This window comes from Capra hircus, chromosome 29, assembly GCF_001704415.2.
Source record: "Capra hircus breed San Clemente chromosome 29, ASM170441v1, whole genome shotgun sequence".
Classification (NCBI taxonomy): Eukaryota; Metazoa; Chordata; class Mammalia; order Artiodactyla; family Bovidae; genus Capra; species Capra hircus.
Window position 1 is genome coordinate 45572163 of NC_030836.1, and position 21175 is coordinate 45593337.

The 21175-nt window shown below is 62.2% G+C and overlaps 1 protein-coding gene across 1 annotated transcript; it reads left to right on the forward strand.

Moving 5' to 3' along the window:
• Window positions 781-19831, forward strand: GRK2 (G protein-coupled receptor kinase 2). Its single transcript, XM_018042871.1, has 21 exons — window positions 781-1144; window positions 10934-11010; window positions 12753-12826; window positions 12955-13056; window positions 13148-13222; window positions 13348-13409; window positions 14180-14231; window positions 14502-14593; window positions 14753-14852; window positions 14936-15014; window positions 15104-15234; window positions 15507-15601; window positions 15675-15782; window positions 16269-16335; window positions 16617-16717; window positions 17309-17375; window positions 17457-17552; window positions 17780-17942; window positions 18098-18234; window positions 18329-18442; window positions 18539-19831. Exons 1-21 carry the CDS (start codon window positions 1032-1034, stop codon window positions 18701-18703), a joined length of 2070 nt encoding a protein of 689 aa, XP_017898360.1. The 5' UTR covers window positions 781-1031; the 3' UTR covers window positions 18704-19831.

The window sequence follows — 21175 nt, forward strand, 5'->3', positions numbered from 1 at the left end:
GTCCAGGCCCAGGCTCTGCCCCCAAGTCCAGGGTTTGAAGTCATAATAGTGGCCTGAGTCAGGGAGTGGAATCAAGGTTGGGCTCAGCAACCAAGCTGGGATCAAGGTCATGGTCTGTGGTTGGGATCAGTGTTTGAGGTCCTGGCCCCAAATCTGGATCTGGGGACCTGTAGGGGGTCAAGGGTCAGCGTCAGGGTCTGGGTGTGAAGGGGGTTGGGTCCAGAACGGTGACCTAAGGTCATGGTCAGTCTGAGATGATGATCCAAGGTCTAGTTCTGGGGGTCCTGTTTGGAGTCTGGGGTCAGGAATGTGATCAGGTCTGGTGTCAGGTTTCTGACTGTGTCCAAGGTCAGGGATCAGGGGTTATAGCTAAAGTCTGAGATCCATGTCCCTGGGAACACATTCTGCAATGCCAGTCGGGGGTCCCGGCCGTGGTCTATGGTGGCCCCTGGGGTCACATTCTGCAATGCCAAGTCTGGGGTCTCGGCCGTGGTCTATCGTGGCGTCTGGGACCCGAATTGTTCCCCGAGTCGTGGTCAATGTCTGGGTCTAGGGTCTTCTGCAGGCGAGGGGCCCTGTCGTGTCCCAGGTCAGGGGCAGGTCATGGCCGGTGGGGGCCATGGGCGGAGAGTCGAGGCCGGGTGGCGGCGGGGGTCAGGCTCGGTCCAGCCCCGCTGCCTCCAGGGGGCGCCGCCGCCCGCCGCCCGGCCCCTCGCGGGCTCGCTGGCGCTGTGCGCGGCAGGCGGGGCCGGAGGCGGCGGCGGCGGCGGCTCCGGGGCGCGGGCGGCGGCGGGCGGCGGCGGCGGCGGCCCGACTGCAGTCCCGGCGGGAGCCGAGCGAGCCGGGGCCGGGCCCGAGCCGGCGCCATGGGGCGGCGCCGCCTGTGAGCCGCGCCGAGCGGAGCCGCGGGCGCCGAGCGGGGCCGGGCGGGCGGCGGCGCCCGAGGCCGACGGAGCGGCCGGGCCGGGCCGAGCGCGCCGAGCGGAGCGGAGCGGAGCCGAACGGCGGGAGAGGCCGCCGCCGCCGCCAAGATGGCGGACCTGGAGGCGGTGCTGGCCGACGTGAGCTACCTGATGGCCATGGAGAAGAGCAAGGCCACGCCGGCGGCGCGCGCCAGCAAGAAGATCCTGCTGCCCGAGCCCAGGTGAGGCAGGCGCCGCAGCCCCGCGCCCCGGCCGCCCGGGCACTGGCCCCGCGATCCCCTCAGCCCCGCTCAGCGCCGGCGTCCGGCAGCCCTGGCCGGTCCCCGGCGCCCCCGGCGCCCCCGGCCCTGTGCACCTGAACACCCGGGGCGCCCCAGCGCGGGGGCTTTCCGGCTGCGCGGGCTCCCCGACCCGCCCGGTGCCCCCGGGCCGGCTCTGCCTGCCTCCCTTTCGCTTCACACACTCCGCCTGGCCCCCTTCTCCGTCAGCCCTCTCGCTTGCGCCGTGCACCCCCTTCATCCTCCTCCGGATAGCCCAGGGTACCCCCTTCCCACCGCGGAGTCCCCCGCCTCTGCCTGCCCATCTCCCGGGGCCCGACTCCCAGCACCACCCCCTTTGGGGTTCCACCGGTCCCCACCCTGGCCCCCTCGGGTGGGCCCTTCTGTGAGGTTCGGGGCAGACCAGTCGTCCGGGGATCTTCCCCGGTCTTCCCGCGGGCTTGGGGTGGGAATTGAGAGTACTCTGGGGGCCGGGGGAGCGGTGGGGAGCAGGGTCTGGTGTGCACCCCATGGCTCTGTCCCTCTCCCCTGGAATTCCTCCTCTGGCGAGAGTCCTGCCTGTGGTACCCCAGGGGTGCTGCTTGCCAGGGGATGTCCCAGCGTGCCTGCAGCAGCTGGATCACAGCTGCCTCCTCTCTGTGAGATAACTGACCTGATACCCAAGTTTCACCTGCTCAGGGTTTAGGCGCAGGAGTGGACAGCATAGGAACGCTAGCTGAGGCTGTCCAGCATGTTATGGCTTCGAGAGTATTTTCCCATCCCTTGAGCCTCGCAACAACCCAGGGGGCCAGTCGGTCAGGTGTGGTTTTGTCTCCGTGGAACAGATAGGGAAGCTGAAGGCCCAGACATGAGTGGCCTGCCCAGTGTCACAGGTAAGCCAGGGTGATGCTGGGCCACCAGAATCAGGGCTTCTGGCTGTGGTTCCACGTTGGGTGCATCACTCTAGCCTGAGCCCGGGCCTGGCCATTCTGCCTGAAGAGCCACATGCCCCGCCAGCCAGGACCCTGGGCCCATCCTAGCCGTCCTGGTCTTATCATGTGACTTTGGGCAAGTCCCTTCCCATTTCTGGGCCTCAGTTTTCTCATCTGTGAAATGTGGACGGTGCGAAATAACGGCTGTGACTCTGTGGCATCCTGAGTGAAGCGGGGCCCAAACGGGCTTGGGGGGCGGTGGGTACCGTGCAGACGTCTCCAGTGCCTTTCTCCTGCCTGCTCACTGGGTTTCAGATTGACTGAGCACCAGGCCTGGGAGAGGAAAATTGGTCTGCGTTTTGCAAAGGCTGTTAGGGCCCTTTTTTTCTAAGACATTTGCAATCAGATTTCTCAAAACAGGAACCAGACTGACTGCCAGCCAGGGGCTGTCCGGGGAGCAGCGACAGTTAGAACAAAAATGAGTTCAGAAATGACAAAGCCACGAGGGAGGAAATGGGGGAGTCGGCCTCTGGGGTGCACAGCGGCTCTCCTTGGTGGCCACGGCCTCGAGACCCTCCAGCAGGTCGGACTTCAGCAAAGCGTGAGGCGGGGCTCTTTCTGGAACTCTCTGCGTTTGGGTAATCTCGCCCCAGAATGCATTGCTGGCGGTGGGGCCCCGCCTCGGCTTGGCTCTGCAGGTGTTAGAACCCTGAGAAACAAGATGTTCCTCTTTTTCTGTCCCCATTACACCCTTCATATCGACCGCGTTGAAAGGAGTAGTGGTGGAAATCATGATAATTTATTTATTTCTGACATCTGTCATCTCAGCTGATCCAAAAAACCAGCCCGCGAGGTTGGCAAGGCCATGTCTTACACGTAGTAGTTGCTCAAGAAATAGCAGGACCGCCTGGTGTCTGAAAGCAGGGGGGCTGTGAGGTTGAGGGGAGCAGCAAGAGGCTGAGAGCCAGGGGTCAGGGGTCCTCAGGTAGGCTCGCCACCTGGCAGTGCGACCTTGGGCGGATGGCCAGCACCTGAGAGGTGCACTCGGGACCCTCGCCGTGAGCTGAGGCTGGGCAGGGACTCGGAATCCACACCTTCCACCTCAGAGGGTACGCTGCCCTTTGCCTTATGCTCTGCACACCCCCTGGGGCTGATGCCTCTTGCCCTGAAGACTGTTACGAGTGTATCTTACAGTTGCCAGTTTGCAAAGTGCTTTGTACCCCATTTTATCCTTTTCACAGCCATAGGAAACGGGCACGGCAGGTGGTATTTCCCCACAATAAGTCGAAGCCCCTGAGGCTTGGAGAGGGGAAGAGACTTGGTCGCAGAAGCGAGGTGGTGTTTGAATTTGGGGTCTCTGGGCTCCCAGGTGCTCTTTCCCCACTGTGCTTCCTGTCTTCCACACGCCTTTCCAAACCTCTGCACTTACCCTGGTCCTTCTCCTGAGGAATGTGTGCCAGCTGGCCCCCCATGCCCAGGGAGGGTGGCCTGGAAGCCGCAGGGCAGACCCCGCTCCATCAGCTGTCTTGGTTCACAGGGCCCAGCCCCCTCCCCGCCTGGGGTCACATCTTCCCCTCAGCCACGACGTCGGGGTCAGGGAAGAAGGCCATGGTTTGCCTAGGACAAGGTGCCATTTGGAGCCGTTTCCACCTTGGGGTGGTCCATCTTGGCAGCCTCCCTGCGGCTGGTGCCTGGGTTGTGGCTTGGCTGGGAGCTGGGCTGGCTCACAGCTCTGACTTCTTGGGGCTGGGGAACAGGAGCTGTTGGGCACAGGGCCACTTCGAGTTGGCGCAGGGGCCTCCCCTTCTGTCCCCCTATAGAATCCAGAGGAGACAGACTCATTTCTCGCCCTTCTGGCAGAGGGAGGCAGCTGTGTGGCAGGAGTCCCGAGACCCGGCTTCCAATCCCGCTGCAGTGCCAGCTCACCTGGGCCCTAAGGATACCCCTTATCCTGGCCGAGCCTGCCTCAGTTTCCACCTCGGTCCAATGAGGGGGCTGCCCTCGACCGATGGACCCCCCGACACACACACCCCCGTGCTCCTTCGGCTCTCGGGGTCTGGTCAGTGCCGCTCTCCCGAGAAGCTGCTGTCTGTCTTTCCCAGCAGTGGCCACAGTCCCGTAATGATCGTCATTTGCTTAATACCACGGAGGCCTCATGTAATTAATATCTGGGCTCCTGGCAGAGGAGACCAGCCTGGGTGGTCCCGGGAGATGCCCAGCTCTCCCTGGTGACTGCAGCAGCCCCAGTGGCAGATGTCAGAGCCGGGTGCCTCTTGCAGCCTCTCCTCTCGCCTTTCTTTCCTGGTCCCTCCCCCCGCCTTGAATTTCCTTCTTCCTGCCCTTCTCTGGCTTCCCTGACTCCCAGACCCGCCGCTCTTCCTCCACGGCTTCTTCGTTCCTGTTAACTCTTTGCTCCCAGGACTTCCTGCCCTTGGTCTGCAGAGGGAAGACGCGCAGGCGGTGGTTTTCTTGCTTCCTCCTCCCTCCGCTTCTCCATCACCAGCAGAAACCCTGCTGCTTGCAGCCTTTATCCCTTACCCAGAACGTTCCGCTCCAGTAGCAGCATTTTCCCACCCTATCCCACCGCCTCCCGCCATCCCCCGCCTCCAAAAACAAGATTATCTTTTAGGGCACTCATCCCCTCCGGGTCTTTGAAGCTCCCCCCCACCCCCACCCCCGCTCTCCCCAGGAGTGGGTCTCCAGGACCTCTTTCCCCATCTGTTCTCCTTTCCAGATCATAGGGTTTCACATTTTTGCCATTAAGTTGCTCGCCTGCCTGCCATCTCTCAGTAAATGGATTCGAAGGGAGCATGAGCTTGACAGGTTGGAATCTGTGCGGGGAATCTGGGCTCTGTCAAGCCAGGAATAACGTGCCCTATTAATGCACGATCAGTCCTTAGTAGTAAACTCCCGGTGACGTCAGGTGTAGGCACAGTCTGGGGCGGCGTTTCCTGCCCGCCGCGGGCACCTGGGGAAGCTGTGCAGAGGGGCTGGGCTGTGTGCACACAGCTGGAGCCTCCAGGATATTATGTTCCTGCCTCGGAACAAGCAGCAGAAGCCAAGAAGACCTGAGAGCCTTTGAAGAACACACAGCCTCCATCACACCTGCCCTTATTTATTATTATTTTTTTTTTTTGGCTGCACTGGGTCTTAGTTGGCACACGAGGAATCTTTGTTGCTGCATGTGAGATCTAGTTCCCTGACCAGGGATCAAACCCAGGCCCCCCTGCGTTGAGAGTGCAGAATCTCAACTGCTGGGCCACTGGGGAAGTCCCACACCTGCCCTTCTTTTCCCCCCGTGGCCCCAAGGGACCAATGTCCTCTGCTGATCATAGAAAACAGTTATACTCAAGTTATCCCTCATCTGTTTCAAACAGGAGATACTAAAAAATGAGACGTTTAGCCGCAGACTTTTCTAAGACAGTAACCTGCCCTCTGCATTGCTGCTAACAGGCAGGGTAGTGTCTCGACTGGCTGAAGAGCAGGGTTTCCGAAGTGGGTTTTCTGATGCTGAATGTGTCTGCTGCTCTGTTCTCTGAGCAGGGAGGCCATTCTGTGTTTGGGGTTCAGGATAGCTCTCTTCCTGGGAGTGCAGGGCAGGGAGCCCTGGAAATTGTTCCGGGTTTGTTCTCACGGTCTAAGAGCAGTGAGCAGCGGGGTGCGACAAGGCCACTGGAGTGTCTTTTCCCGCGAGCTGTCACTTTGTGGCCGCCTTGCCTCGGTGAGCTCGTGGGTGCGGTGCCCCGTGGTGTCATTTCTCTTCCCTGGCCCCGGACTTGCTCCAGAGCTGGCCGATTTGGTCGCTCTTTCCCATTTGGTATGCGGTCCTTCCTCGAGCTCTGAGGATGCTGTCAGCCCCGAGGAGAGTCATTGAGTGATATTCATCAGAAGCCCCTGAGGACTTCCTCATACCACTTGGCACCATGGTGCCAGGTTTCCTGGAAATGCCCCAGAGGAGTGCCCCGGCCGTGGCGACAGCCTCTGGTCTGCTGGCTTGCCCGCTGTCTCTCCCAGAGCATGTCGCTTCCTGGGGTGGCTGCCCCCGAGTGCAGAGCCCCCAGGCCAGCTTGCACTGTGGCTCTAGCATGCTGTCACCCAGGAGCACAGGAACCATGGCCCCTGGCCCTGCCACGTGCCAGCTGGGGCTGCCCCAGCCTGATCGGCGTCCACAGCCAGGGTACAAGTCCAGGGTCCCCTGGGACCCTGCGCCCAGCTCTCCCAAAGAGGCTGGGGGAGGCCCCCGCCTGGTGGGGGCCCTTTCTCAGGCGGCGACTGGACATTTTCTTGCCGCTGGCTTGGTTGGGACTCAGGGCGTGCTGCTTCTCAGCTTCTTCTGTCCTCGATTTCCTCACCATCAAGATGAGCATGTTTGCTCTTGACCCTGAGGTCCCTCCCCATCCACACAGGCTGCGGTCTATGACTCTGAGTGGGCGTCACCTGGGAGGCCACTGTGCCACAGAGTGAGGGACTTAGCTCTCCCCTTGAACCATGTGGTGCCAGAAAGTGCCGGAAGCTCTCCCCCCTCAGCCCTCACCCTGCCGCCCCATCACCCCAGCCCATGCTGGGGTGGGGGGCCGGAAGTGCTGTCTCCCCGGCCGCCAGGCAGCTCCTACCCGGGGGCCCTTGCTCCTGGCAGGGCAGGTATTGGGCTCTGCCGTGGGGCTCCCCAGGCTGGTCTGTGAGCAGAGTGGAGTTCCAGCCCTTCAGGCTCGGGGAGAGGCTCACAGGTGCAGCCCTGGGGAAGGGTCCCATCATAGCCCCACTCCCTGAGGACGTGGCAGGTGTGATCAGATTCTAGAAGGGGGGCTTCCGCCAGGAGAAGGAGGCCTGATGCGACAGGCTGCATTCTCCTATCCCCGTGCGCTCTCTGCCTTTCTCAGCAGTCAGCTCGGTGCTGGCGATTCAGCGTTTGTTAACATCCTCATTTTACAATGGGGGAAGCTGGACATGTGAAGTCTGTAACTTGGCCTGGCCTCTGGGAGGGAGGAGGGAAGAGCCATTTGGAGCCCAAGCCTGGACACCGGGCAACTGCAGGAACCAGGACGGCTGAGCCCCTTCCCCCGAGAGGCTGGGAGGCAGATGGTCCTTCGGAGGCAGGGACGGAGGAATGATGCAGGCACAGGGCTCCTCCGACAGCCCGACGTCCATCTGGGGGCCCGCACGCTCCTGGATATCAGAGTCATTGACCTGGGTGGGGTCAGGAATGCTGCTGTGGGCCCATCGCCACTCAGACTCCACCAGTATCAGGGCACGGGGGTAGGAGACAAAGGTGACCCAGCCCAGGAGGCCGCCACCACCTCCCGTGCCAGCCTGTACTTGCCACCCTGGCAGGAGCGTCCCCCACGACACGCTTTCCTAACCTGCCAGCTCCCTGGGCCCCAGCCCCGTGGGAACAGACAGGAAACCCTAATGTTGCTGCCTGGAGGCTTCCCCTTCAAGGACTGCCGAGGTTGACCTCGTGTTTGGTTCGGGTTGGGGTTGAGGGGGTTGTTTATTTTATTTAGAAAACATTTTTTTCTTTTTAAGGAAGAAAGTGAAGTGCTGCGGGCTGGGAAGAATGCTGTGGCCATCCACCCCGTGCGGTCTTCCGAGGGAGGCGGGGTCTAGCTTGCTGTGCCCAGGGCCCAGCCGGCAGCAGGCAGAGCCCCTGGGAAGGAGGAGGAGGCCTGTGCCCAGCGTGGTGCCCAGAGAAGAGCTGCTGGCTCTGCTGGCTCTCGGGCAGGCCCTTGGAGAGCCCGTTTCCCTGGTCTTGGTGTCCAGCTTATGGGGTCCCGCAGAGGGAAGTGGAGGCCCTGCTCCCAGCTGGGCATTCCCATCGTGTGCCACCGTTGCTGAGCCTGGGCCAGTCCTGCTGGTTCCTGGGGGGTGGGGAGGAGCTTCTCCGTGACTGTTGCAGAGGCCATACCCAGCTGCCCCACGGGCTCATCTGATAGGCTGGTGTTGCTCTGCCTGTCACCCACACCTACCTGTCTCTGGACGTGCCCCTGACCACCCCTCTGACCGTCCCCCTCCGTGGAGGATCAACATTCTGTGATACTTAGTCTCTTTCTTGCTCATTACCATCCCCTTCCATAGACCAAGAGGTCCTGAAACCCAGGAACGGGATGTGGACACAGAGACCCAGGAGCTGAACTGCAGAGCGGTTGAGGGCCCAGCCCTCCTGTCTGCCTCCCAGGAGAAATCTGGCCCCCGTGGGGTCCCCAGGGCCACACACCCCTACCTCCCGGCTGCTTGGTCTTGTGGACCTGCTGAGCCTCCATTACCTTGGACTGGGTCCCCCTGCTGTGGTCCACCCAGCACACCGCCCAGCCTGTGTCCTCGTCCAAACGGGAGGCCCTGAGCTGCCCTCCGCCAAGCTGGGGGCTGGAAGGGATGGGCGCACACTGCAGCCTGCAGCCTCCCTGGGCTCCCATCTTTAGTCTGCAGGGCAGGGGCTGGATCTTGCTCAGTGTCACAGATTTTTAAACTCCTGATGTATGTTAAGTGCTTGGGTGGCCTTGGGGTTGGGTCTCACCTCCTGAGTCCCTGCAAGTCCCACAGGGCCAGGAAGCCGTGCCCTTGGTGGAGGCTGGTGGTGACTGAGAGTAGGTATGTGGCCCCCAGGAGGGAGGCTGTGCCAGCCTGGCTCAGGGACACTGCCCAGCCTTGGAGTCCCCACGGCCGTGGAGGGCGTCCTCGTTTTCCGGGACAGAACCAGCTCTGAAGTGGTAGCTCAGGGCCACAGGGCCCCTGGCCCTCAGCTGGGGCTCTTGTTGGCCGGAGTACAGGATGGGGACACAGAGGGCCATCTGGGTCATCGGCACCCTGCTCTCCTGTTGGAGACAGTTCTCAGGGAGGGTCACAGGCCATCTGGGTCATCGGCACCTTGCTTTCCTGTTGGAGACAGTTCTCAGGGTGGGTCACAGGGCCTCTGAGCTCCTGGGATCGAGGCTCCAGGTCTGTGCTCACAGTGGGTCTGTGTGTACCCCCGTTGCCTTGTGTGGCTCGAGTGCAGGCGAGGGCCTGGCCAGGTCAGGGCTGGACCTCCACCCTAACCCCTCAGAAGGGAAGGGCAGGAGTTACCCCACCTGCGAACCTAGGTTAGGGCTAGGGGCTGGGCAAGGTCTGCTCGTTATGCTGGCCTTCTGACCTCAGGCCCCCTCTCTGATGGGGCCTCAAAAACCCCAGCTGGCCTTGTCAGTTCTGTCCGTCCGTCCATCTGCCAGCCCCAGCCTGCCCCTACCCAACCTGGTTTCAACCCTCCTTCCTGGCCCCACGTCATCAGATACCTAGGCTTCCCCCCCGTGGTGCCTCCGATAGAGCCCATCCACTCACCCGCTGCCCAACTGAGCTTCCCAAGTGTGGTCTGTCGAGCCTCCTCCCTGCCCAGTGGCTCATCCCAGGCCAGGCCTCCCGTGCCTGTCCCCACATCCACCACCTGCCCTGGGCTTCGCCACCTGTCGACATCCTGTTTGCATTTGAGGAACCCAGTGAGGTTCCGCCTCCTCCACGCGACCTCTCCAATGGCCCAGAACGTTCTTTCCTCCCTGAGTCTCCTCCAACCGACTGGGCCCCACGCAGTTTGTCTCATGTTGTCTAATGTCACGGAATGGCAGATGCAGGACCGGTGCCCTGGGTGGGCCTCCCCAGGGGGCAGGGCTGCATGGCGCCTTCCAGCAGGTGGTGGGCAGCAGGGCCCTGTGCTGGGCTCCACAAGACGGGCAGGGATACGAAGAGGTGGGCACACGGCATCCTTTTCACCCGTGACCTGCTGGCGGCCCCCCATATCCTGAGGCCCTGTGAGCATCTCGAGAGCCAGGTGGGACCACAGCTGGTGGCTGGGCGGGACGGCAGGTGGCCCAGGAAAGGAGAGGAGGGGAGACCAAGCTGCCACTGAGGCATGAAGCCTGGCCAGGTGTGACTTTCCCAGAGCACTCGGTGTTGGGGGTGAGATAACCGGGGGCGGGGAGTGTGATAACCTGGGCTTCCGAGGTCACAGGGGCAGCCCCCGCCCCTCTGCTGCCCTGGAGGCAGCTCAGGGCCAAGGGTCTTTAGATATCAGGGACAAGGGAGCTGAGGCTTGACTTTTTTTTTTTTTTCCCCAATATTGAAATATAATCCATGTGACAGAAAACTCATCATGTTGAAGTGCTGACGTCAGTGGATTTCAGTACATTTACTGTGCGGTGCAGCCCTCATCACTGCCTAACTCCAGAACATTTCCATCACCGTATAAAGAGACCCTGGCCCATTAGAGGTTACTCCTCTTTTCTTCTCCAGCTTTTGACACTCACGTGTAGCTTTCTGTCTGTAGATTTGCCCCTGCTGGACTTGTGGTATAAATGGATTCATATAATACGTGGGCTTTAGTGACTGTTACTTGGTGGAACTCTCTCAGGTCGGTCCATACTGTGGGGCACACGTACACCAGCCTTTCACTCCGTTTCATGGTCAAGCAGCATCCCATTGTGAGGATGGGCTGTATTTTCGTGATCCATCATCTGCTGATGGATGAGGCCTGGCTTATGAGGTTCGGACAACTCCCTGAAGCTAGCACGAGGCAGGGCTGGGACCAGACTTCTGAGCAGCCACCTGCTGGTCACCCTAGCTTTGGAAGACAGAGCTTTGGTGGGCAGACAGGCTCCCTTGGGTCCCACTGGTGTGACCCATGGTCAGGTCTGACGTGGTGGCTGCCTTCCTGGAAGGGGGCTTGACACCCACCGGCAGTGCTCTCCACTCCGGATTCCAGGGAAGGAAGCAGCAACCCTCCAGGGGAGCAGGGCCAGCAGGCCTGGCGGGAGCCATGGGGGCTCTGGGTCACCACTGCCCCCCTGTCTTCCAGCATCCGCAGCGTCATGCAGAAGTACCTGGAGGACCGGGGTGAGGTGACCTTTGAGAAGATCTTCTCCCAGAAGCTGGGTGAGTATGGTGGGGGCTCTGCCAACCCCAGGGCATCCGCCCCACCTCCTGGTCCGGCTGCCAGGCCAGGGGGTGGGGGCAGGAGGCCCCTGGGGCCGCCTTTATGTGCCCCCCTCTCTGCCAAGCGATCTCCCGTCCACCGTGGGGGAAGCATAGGGCAGCAAGCGAGCCCCGCTGCTGGCGGCAGGGCCGGGACCCAGCGTCTCCCAGCCCCTGCCTGTCGCCCCGGGAGGCCCCTGAAGCGGGGTGGGGGCCCAGCAGTCTTCCAGGGCCGCCAGGGAAGTTCCTCCTTTGGGGTTTTTGTTTTCGAGAGTTGCAGCTTCCCCTTGGCGCAGGCACAGCTGCTGGGGCCGTTGGTGGAACTGACAGGAAGGGGCGGGGCCCTTCCTGTGGCGCCTGCCGCGCTGTGGTCGCCCCCGCCCCCACGGCCCTCTTTGTGAGCAACCTGCAGCGGCAGGCCCCTCGGCCGCCTCCTCCAGGGCCCGGCCTTAGAAGGGGGAGGCGGAGCGCAGGGAAGCAGGCTCCGGCCGCAGACAACTCTGACTCGGCCTTTCCGGGAGAGGGGACCTTCGCTCTGAAATGGGAGTGGCCTGGCCCGGAGGTCAGGCTTAGGGAGTCTGTGTGTCAAGGAAGCCTTCAGCGTGGGTCCCCTGCCTGGGCTGTGTGACCTTGGGCACATCGCTGCCCCTCTCTGAGCCTCACCTGAGAGCTAGCATTCTGGAGCCCCACTGTGCAAGACTGTTGGAAGCCCAGGTGCGGTGGTGGCAATGAAAAGCCCCTCGCCCACTGGGAAGCTGAGGGCTCGGGTTCCTCAGGGTCCAGCGTTGAAAGGCCGGTCTGCCCTTACCAGAAGTCGTAGCTGAGAGCTCTGGTAGAGGGGATAGGGCCCCCAGAGGTGTGCAGAGTCACCCAGCTTGACCCTGGGCACCCACGTCGGGCTACAGGGAGTTGGGACCACCCTTCCTTCTGCTGGCCCTGCAGGACTGCTCTGGGGCCCGGCCCCTGGCCCACATCCTCCAGGGTCTCCTGCCCACCCTTCCTACAGCCCGTCTCATCCGCTCCCATCCCCAGAGGCTGTGCTCCCTGGGGCCCTCTGCTCTCACCCTCTGGCCTTCCTTCCCAGGACCCGGCGCTGGGCAGAAGGGCCCTGAGTTCTACTCAGGCTGCCACGTACCACCTGCCTGACAGGTCTCCCTGAGCCTCGGTTTCCCCTACTGGACCTGCCGCCCCTGTCCACCTGTTTTGAGTGGCAGCTGTGAGAGTCAGCCTGATGATGGAGGAGGGATATAAGGTCCAAGGACAGGGCACCCCCAGCCCCCACGTAGCAGCCCTGGCCTGGCCCAGGCAAATCTCACTGCACCTACGCAGCCCAGCTGCCCACTGGGTGTGTCCCCCTTCTGGGGGAGATGCAGGCCCCAGATTGCAGGGAGAGGGCAGGGGGTTCAGGTGCCAGAGTCAGCCCCACACTCTGCCTCACCAGGATGCCTGCCACTTTCCAGCCACCATTAGAAGAAGCAGATTCTGAGAGGGGTGGGAACTCGGGCGCCCCGACCCTGAATCTGAGACTCTGGTTGGTGGTGACCTCCAAGGCCACCTTGCCCAGCCTCCGTCCGGCACAAGGATCACCTCTGCCACCTCCTTGGCCAGTTCTGCCCAGGAAGCCCTAAGCCCACACCCCCCACCATGATGGGACAGCCTCTGTAGGGCTATGACTCAGCCTGACGCAAAACACTTGCTTTCAGGGTACCTGCTCTTCCGAGATTTCTGCCTGAAGCACCTGGAGGAGGCCAAGCCCTTGGTGGAGTTCTACGAGGAGGTGAGGCCGGATTGGCCTGGCCCTGGTGCACGTGGGGAAAGGAAGGGGCTTGGGCTGCTTATTGAACCTGTAAGACAGTCCTGTGCCCCGCTGGGCCGGGGCTCACCTGTGGGGATCTTGTCCTCTAGATCAAGAAATACGAGAAGCTGGAGACAGAGGAGGAGCGCCTGGTCTGCAGCCGAGACATCTTCGACAAGTACATCATGAAGGAGCTGCTGGCCTGCTCACATGTGAGTGCCCGGGGCCCACGTGCCAGCCTGGGCGTGGGGACTGGAGGGCTGGCCCCGTGGAGAAGTCACTCACCTCTCCCTCCTTCCCCAGCCTTTCTCAAAAAGCGCCATCGAGCACGTCCAGGGCCATCTGGTGAAGAAGCAGGTGCCTCCGGATCTCTTCCAGGTGTGTGCTGGGCTTGTCCTCACTCCCGACCAGCCAAGCGGGGGTCCCCCGCAGGCGGCACGGGTCCTGGAGCCTGGTCGGCTCCTGCTGTGGCTCAGTCACCCACCTCCCACTCCCTCTCTTAGCCATATATTGAAGAAATTTGCCAGAACCTCCGAGGAGACGTGTTCCAGAAATTCATCGAGAGGTGAGAGCAGGGCACGTGCAGGAGCAGAAGGTGGGAAGAGGTCGCTCTGAGAAGGGGTACAGATGTCCTGGAGGAGAGCAGCCAGCCTGCTTCAGTGCCCAGCGTGTGGGCACCTGGACCTGTCTATACTCCAGTGCCGGGACTCCTGAGAAGTCGCCACTCTCCCACTCTCCTGCCCCACCCTTCTCAGCACTAGGCACCTCAAAGCCCATCCCTGTCTAAAGGGAGCGAGGGACCACCCACGTGTCTTTCTCCCCATGGACTGTCTAGCCCCTTGCTGGGCCTACTGGGAATGAGAAGTATCAGGCTGGTGGTAAGGATGGGCACAGGAGGACACACTGCCCACCCCTCTGCCCCCTGTGGCCTTCATGGCCAGAGCCAGCCTGGGGGGTATTCCTTGATGTGTCCCAGCTGCCCAGCCATGGCGTAGGGGCTTCACCAGGAGTGAGTGGTGTGTCACTGGATGTGTGCAAGGAGGGAAATGAGATGAGCCTTGTTGTGGATGTGGTAGCAGGAAGTCAGGGTCAGATGGGAAGATCTCACCTCTAAGTTTATCTGATCCAAGCAGAAACCCAAAGACCGATAACAGTGCTGGCATTGCCGGGACGGGGGTGGGGCAGCCCGGGCTGGCATTCTTCCTGGCAGGCCCGGAAGAGGACCCTGAGGCTTAGGAGCCCAGGCAATAGCAGTGGGTAGGGCCAGCTTGTCCCCAGCATCAATTTCACTCTTTCTAAGGCTCATCTGAGCTTGGGTCCTTTCTTCTCTTGCAGCGATAAATTCACACGATTTTGCCAGTGGAAGAATGTAGAGCTCAACATCCATGTAAGTGGGCTGGGTGGGCGTGCAGAACCCTCTCCCTGCTGCTCCTCCCCAGGCCCTCGGGCAGCGGGGGAAATCTACCTTCAACCCCCAGGGGCGGCTGTGGGGTTGGTGCTGGGACCCCAATGCGGATGGCTCCAGGCAGGGCGGCACTTGGGAAGGGTGAGGGTGCCCCTGGGTCGGGCCTTGGGGTAACCCCCTACTGCTCCCAGGGTGGGGCCCGGGCAACCTGCAGTGACCCTCCTCCCCCAACCCCCGCTGCCACCCCCGCAGCTGACCATGAACGACTTCAGTGTGCACCGCATCATCGGGCGAGGTGGCTTCGGTGAGGTCTACGGCTGCCGGAAGGCCGACACGGGCAAGATGTGAGCATCGGGTCCACTGCCTCCGGTGGGATGCCTGAGGGGGAGGAGGGCCCCCCCCCCCCGGGGTGCCCTGAGGACCGCCCACACCCTGCCTCGCCCCTGGGGCCCTGCACTGAAGGTGCCAGTGGACCGACTGAGGGACTGGCTCCTTTCCCACAGGTATGCCATGAAGTGTCTGGACAAGAAGCGCATCAAGATGAAGCAAGGGGAGACTCTGGCCCTGAATGAGCGCATCATGCTGTCGCTCGTCAGCACCGGGGTGAGTGGCAGCCCGCCCCACCTCAGCCCCTGGCTCCGAACCAAGTGCAGCCTGCGCTGACCTCTTCTTTCATCCGCTCCTAGGACTGCCCGTTCATCGTCTGCATGTCATACGCCTTCCACACACCGGACAAGCTCAGCTTCATCCTGGATCTCATGAACGGTGAGTGCCTGGCCTGGCCCCAGGTGGACCTCGGGGCTGGGGGCTGGGGTGGGAGCTGAGCGCCGCCCCCTGCGGGCTGCCTCCCTCAGGCGGGGACCTGCACTACCACCTGTCCCAGCACGGGGTCTTCTCTGAGGCCGACATGCGCTTCTACGCCGCGGAGATCATCCTGGGCCTGGAGCACATGCACAACCGCTTCGTGGTCTACCGGGACCTGAAGGTGAGGCGCCGCCCCGCCCTCCTCCCGCCGTGTCCCCGCCCCCTCCCGCCGTGTCCCCGCCCATGTGTGGCGCGCCCCGCCATCCTCCTGGCCTGGCTCCTCCCCTCTTCGTGCCCCGCCCTCTTCCTGGCCTGGCTCCTCCCCTCCGCAAACCCCCCACGCCCCCGACCCAGGGCCCTGTCTCTGGACACCCTTACCTCTAGACAGCCACCCGGCTGGCGTGTTGCCTCGCCGGGTCCTGTCCTGAGCTGCTCACTGAGCCTCCTCCACAGCCGGCCAACATCCTGCTGGACGAGCACGGGCACGTGCGCATCTCAGACCTGGGCCTGGCCTGTGACTTCTCCAAGAAGAAGCCTCACGCCAGTGTGTGAGTGCCCCAGCCCCACGCCCTCTTCCCACACCCTCCAACCGACCCGCTCATGGCCTCCTTACTCCGCCAGGGGCACCCACGGGTACATGGCTCCCGAGGTTCTACAGAAGGGTGTGGCCTATGACAGCAGCGCTGACTGGTTCTCCCTGGGCTGCATGCTCTTCAAGCTGCTGCGAGGGTGAGCAGGCCATCCCAGGGTGGGTGCACAGGACAGAAACAGGCTCTCCCCCAGGCCAGGAAGGAGACTGGGGGTGGCGGGGGGTAGGGGAGGGAGGCTCTGCCACATGGCTGTCAGGGGTGGCACCATCCCTGGCTTTGGCAAGGATCATTCATGGGCTTCCCAGGTGGCACTAGTGGTAGAGAACCCGCCTGTCAGTGCAGGAGATATAAGAGATGCGGGTTCGATTCCCAGGTCAGGAAGATCCCCTGGAGGAGGACATGGCAAGTTCAGTTCAGTCACTCAGTCGTGTCCGACTCTTTGCAAACCACTCCAGTATTCTTGCCTGGAGAATCCCCAAGGACAGAGGAGCCTGGCGGGCTACAGTCTATAGGGTCGCACAGAGTCAGACACAACTGCGGTGACTTAGCAGCAGGCACTCATGCAACCTGCCTCAGTTTGCACATTCCCGTTCTCTGACCTTGGACTTTGGCCCTTCTTCCCCAGGCATAGCCCTTTCCGGCAGCACAAGACCAAAGACAAGCATGAGATCGACAGAATGACATTGACAATGGTGAGTGGAGGGTCCCAACCTGGGGAGGCTTGGTGGAGCTCATGAGGGGCCGTAGTGTGGCTAGGGTCTCCTGTGGGCATCAGGGTCTCAGCCACCAGCAGCCCACCCTCTGGCCTCCAGCCCCATTGGCTCTCCCTTCCCCACATTGTCAGAGCAAACATGCCTGCTAGGGGCGTCTGGAAGCTCTCCGTCTGCCCTTGCCTCATGCAGCCTCACGAGGCCCAGAGCTGTGATGGGGACTGGGGGGGGCCTCTGCCAACGTCCCCTCCTCCTCCCTGCAGGCTGTGGAGCTGCCTGACTCCTTCTCCCCTGAGCTCCGCTCCTTGCTGGAGGGGCTGCTGCAGAGGGATGTCAACCGGAGGCTAGGCTGCCGGGGCCGAGGGTGAGTGCTTGGGACCCCAGCCATTACCCCAGGCCTTCCCGCCCTGCTGGGTGATGTCCACACTGCGGTGTCTAGGCTTCTGCAGGGGTTGCTGGGGCCGCCTGCCCGAGCCTCCGCTCATGTTCCTCTGAGGACAAGGGCTGTGTTTTGTCACTGGAGCCCCCCACTCCGTGGTCCCAGCCTCCTTGGCAGAGTTCACAAGTTGGGGCTAGGGCAGCCCTGCCCATTGTTCCCAGGTGGAGGGTGTGTGCTGTACAGCTGCTGGGGGTGGGCGCAGACCGAAGAAAGATGATGTTGCTAATGATGATGACAGCAGCTTTTTATGTTTATTAAACATTTACTAAGCACTAGGTGTGATGTTGCAAGATTCCCAGTATTAAACTCACCACAGCCCTATGCCGTGGAAACTGCTATTCTTTCTCCCCATTTTAAAGATGAGGAAACAGGCTGAGGTTTAAGGAACTTGCCCAAGGTTGCAGAGCCAGAGTGTGGCTAAACCAGCAGTTAAACCTAGGTCACCTGTCCCACAGCCCAGATCTCACCCCCCCAACCTGGGTGGTGCCAAGCCCCACTGACCCTCTCTTCCTACAGGGCCCAGGAGGTAAAGGAGAGCCCCTTCTTCCGTTCCCTGGACTGGCAGATGGTCTTCTTGCAAAAGGTAACAGCCCAGAGCCGGGGCCGGGCAGGGTGCTCGGGAGCTCCTCCTCGGTGCTGATGCCTAGCCCCTGTTCCACCGCAGTACCCTCCCCCATTGATCCCCCCACGAGGGGAGGTGAACGCAGCCGACGCCTTCGACATTGGCTCCTTTGATGAGGAGGACACAAAAGGAATCAAGGTATGGGGCCTGGCCTGGCCTCCCAGCCCTGAGCACGGCTGGCAGTGTCCTCTGTCCTCTGGCCCTATGAGATCCCCGTGCCAGCCCCATCTGCCTGGTGGGCCTCGGGCTCCTTCTCCCCACACGTCCCCGGGGGGTGGCCGTTGGACCAGACCACCATGTTCTGGGCCCTGCAGCCAGGCCGGCCTGTGGCTGACAGCCATCCCTTCTGCACCCTCTTGGTGAAGCTACTGGACAGTGACCAGGAGCTCTACCGCAACTTCCCCCTGACCATCTCGGAGCGGTGGCAGCAGGAGGTAGCAGAGACTGTCTTTGACACCATCAATGCTGAGACAGACCGGCTGGAGGCCCGCAAGAAAACCAAAAACAAGCAGTTGGGCCACGAGGAAGGTGAGGGTCAGCAGCTGCCGTGGGCACCCACTGCCTGCTCTAGAGATGGGAAGCAGGCTCAGGTGTCAGCCGGGGTCCCTCCCGGAGAGCAGCTGACCCGGCACTCGCACCGGCTTGGCGGCCGGCTGAGTTCTCTCTCGCTCTCCCCGAGTCAGACTACGCCCTGGGCAAGGACTGCATCATGCATGGCTACATGTCCAAGATGGGCAACCCCTTCCTGACCCAGTGGCAGCGGCGGTACTTCTACCTGTTCCCCAACCGGCTCGAGTGGCGGGGCGAGGGCGAGGCCCCGGTAAGGAGCAGCCCGGCCGGGAACCCCTGGGGTGGGCAGGCCGGCCAGGGGGTGGAGGGGGCCAGGCCCTCACCGCCCGCTCCCCGCCCTGCAGCAGAGCCTGCTGACCATGGAGGAGATCCAGTCGGTGGAGGAGACGCAGATCAAGGAGCGAAAGTGCCTCCTCCTCAAGATCCGAGGTGGCAAGCAGTTTGTCCTGCAGTGCGACGTGAGTGGGGGCCCGGGGTGGGGCCGGGATGGGGCCAGAATGGCTGGGGCAGGGCCAGAGGGGCCGGGTCCCGCCTAACAGCCAGTGTGCGCGCAGAGTGACCCAGAGCTGGTGCAGTGGAAGAAGGAGTTGCGAGACGCCTACCGCGAAGCCCAGCAGCTGGTGCAGCGGGTGCCCAAGATGAAGAACAAGCCGCGCTCGCCCGTTGTGGAGCTGAGCAAGGTGCCACTGATCCAGCGCGGCAGCGCCAACGGCCTCTGACCTGCCGCCCACTCGCCCGGCCGCCCTCCTGCCCGCCCGCCTTTTATAAACCTCTAATTTATTTTGTTGAATTTTTATTATTTGTTTTCCCGCCAAGCGGAAAAGGTTTTATTTTGTAATTATTGTGATTTCCTGTGGCCCCAGCCTGGACCAGCCCCCAGGGAGGGGCCCGCTTGCCTTGGCTCCTGCTGCCACCCACCCAGCCACTGTCCAGCCACCTCACCCTGCCCCCAGGGGCCTCCTCTCCTGGTGTCTCCCCCACACGGGGAGGGCAGCAGCCCCCAGTGCCCTCCCACGCTTCCCCAGGGATGGTCGCCTGGAGTTGGGCCTGCTGTCCCTCCTCCCCAGCTCTGTGCCCACAGCACAGCTGGGTGGCCCGGCGGCCCCACCCAGGGAGGCGCGGCACAAGGAGGCTACTTGAAGCTCCCACCGCAGCCCCTCCTGCATCGACTGGCACACAGGCCTGCACTGACCTGCCCTCCAGCCAGTCGGTAGATAAGGGAGCCTGTGGACTCGCTGACCCCAGCGCCTCCCACGTGACTTAGGCTCCTGCACCCTTTCTTGGGAAGAGCCGCCGTGTCACTGACTGCCTCCACTTGCACCTTCCCTGGATACAGTGGGACCTGGCCAGGAGGGTGGCATTGGCAGTGGCTGCTGCTGCCCCCACCCCAGCCCCCTCTTCTTCCCACCCAAGCGCCCAGGCTCAGGGACCACAGAAAGGCACCTTCGGGGCTGTGCCGCACTGGCCTCGCCTGGCCCCGAGCCCCCTTCTTCTGGGCTGGGCGGGGCCTCTTCTGCTCAGAACCATTGGGGGCTGGCCTGGGCCGGCCGGACGGCACAGTGTGAGGGGCGGGTGGGGCAGCCCTCCCCACTCCAGGTCGCTCAGTGCGCCCCTCGCTGTCCAGCCCCACATCCTGTCAGTGCCACCGCCCCCAGGGCGCCACCTCGCCCGCAGCATGCCCCCTCGTGCCAGTCGCTGCCATGTGGTGTCGCGCCCTCCCCCGGGGTTGGGTCGGCGGGCCCTCCCCTCCCATCTACACTCCCCGGGGCGTTCCTTTGCCGATTTTTGAATGTGATTTTAAAGAGTGAAAAATGATACTATGCGTTTTTATAAAAAATAGTGCCTGACTCCTTGGCTATGTCAGACTGTTTTTGTGCCTGAGGGTCATTTTCAGCCTCCCCCCGGGGTGGGGCCTGAGGAGGGAAGGTCTTGGTGGCGCCAGATCTCCTCTGCCTCCAGGGCAGGCACTCACAGCCTGGGGCGGGGTGGGGGTGGCTTGCACCCTGCCTGTCCCATCCTGGGGGAGCAGAAGGGAGTCTTCTGCCCATTGCCTGGGAAGCAGGAGGAGGTGCCTGCAGGTTCGTGCTTACTGTCCTATTTGGACTGGCCGGGCATCTAGCCCGCCGGGGCCCACACTGAGGGCACTGCTGTGGACAGATGAGCACCTCTGCCCTGGGGGCCACACACGCATCCTCCGGTCTCAGCCTCTGGCTTCAGCCTAACCTCTGGCCTTGCAGCTCAGCCTCCAGTAGAGGTCCTTGAAGCCTGAGTGAGTGATCCCCCAGCACCAGGCTTCATGTACCCAGAGGCAATGTTCAACTTTCTTGTCCGGCTCTGCCATCTAGGCCCCCACGGGTGATGCCGCTGCTGCCCTTTCCATGCAGGGCTCTGCTGTCAAGGATCAGGGCCCCAAGGAGTCCCAGAGGAAATGGCTTTTGAGCTGGGCCTCCAGCACTGGGGTGGACGAGGTGGGGAGGACATTTCTGAGGAAGGGAAGGGTCGGGTCAGGAGTGGCTCAGGTTAGCAGCAGTACTGTGGGAAGGAAGCAGGCCTGGGAGGCCCTGAATGCCAGGCTAAAGCCAACCCAGAGTCCAGGGGCACTTAGTGACTGCAGCACAAAGATGGGAATGGAGATGGAATCTGAACCTGGATAGGCTCTCGGGAGTCCTTGAAGGTTCTGGACAAGGGCTGGGTGGTGACTGGATAGCTGACTGCAGAACTAGATGCTGGTTACACGTGCAGAGTGTGCAGAAGGAGATGAGTCAGGGAGACAGGGGAAGGGCCCGTCATTCTGTCCAGGGAAGAGATGTCATAATGTTGGTGGTAGTAGAGGAAGAGATGCAAAGAGGCCGGATGGAAAGAACGTGGCCCAGCGGGAATGGGCAGGACTTGAGGACAAGAGAGGTTGGAGCCCATGATGGTACACCAGGAGGGCCCAGCTGTCACTCAGAGCCACGATAGGGAGCAGAGCTGGCCGGAAGGGTGGAGGGAGGACATGGCTGCATGTGGCTTGGGACCTGCTGATGGACTGCATGGGCCTTTGGGCACAAAGGGGTCCCAGAAGGAGCTGAAATGTGGTCCTAGAGGTGGCACCAGGGTGACGTTGGAACAGATAGGCTTTCAGCTGGGAGAAGCCTGATTTGGGAGTCAGGAAGAGTCCTGGAAAAGGTTTGAGAAGACAACAGCATTAG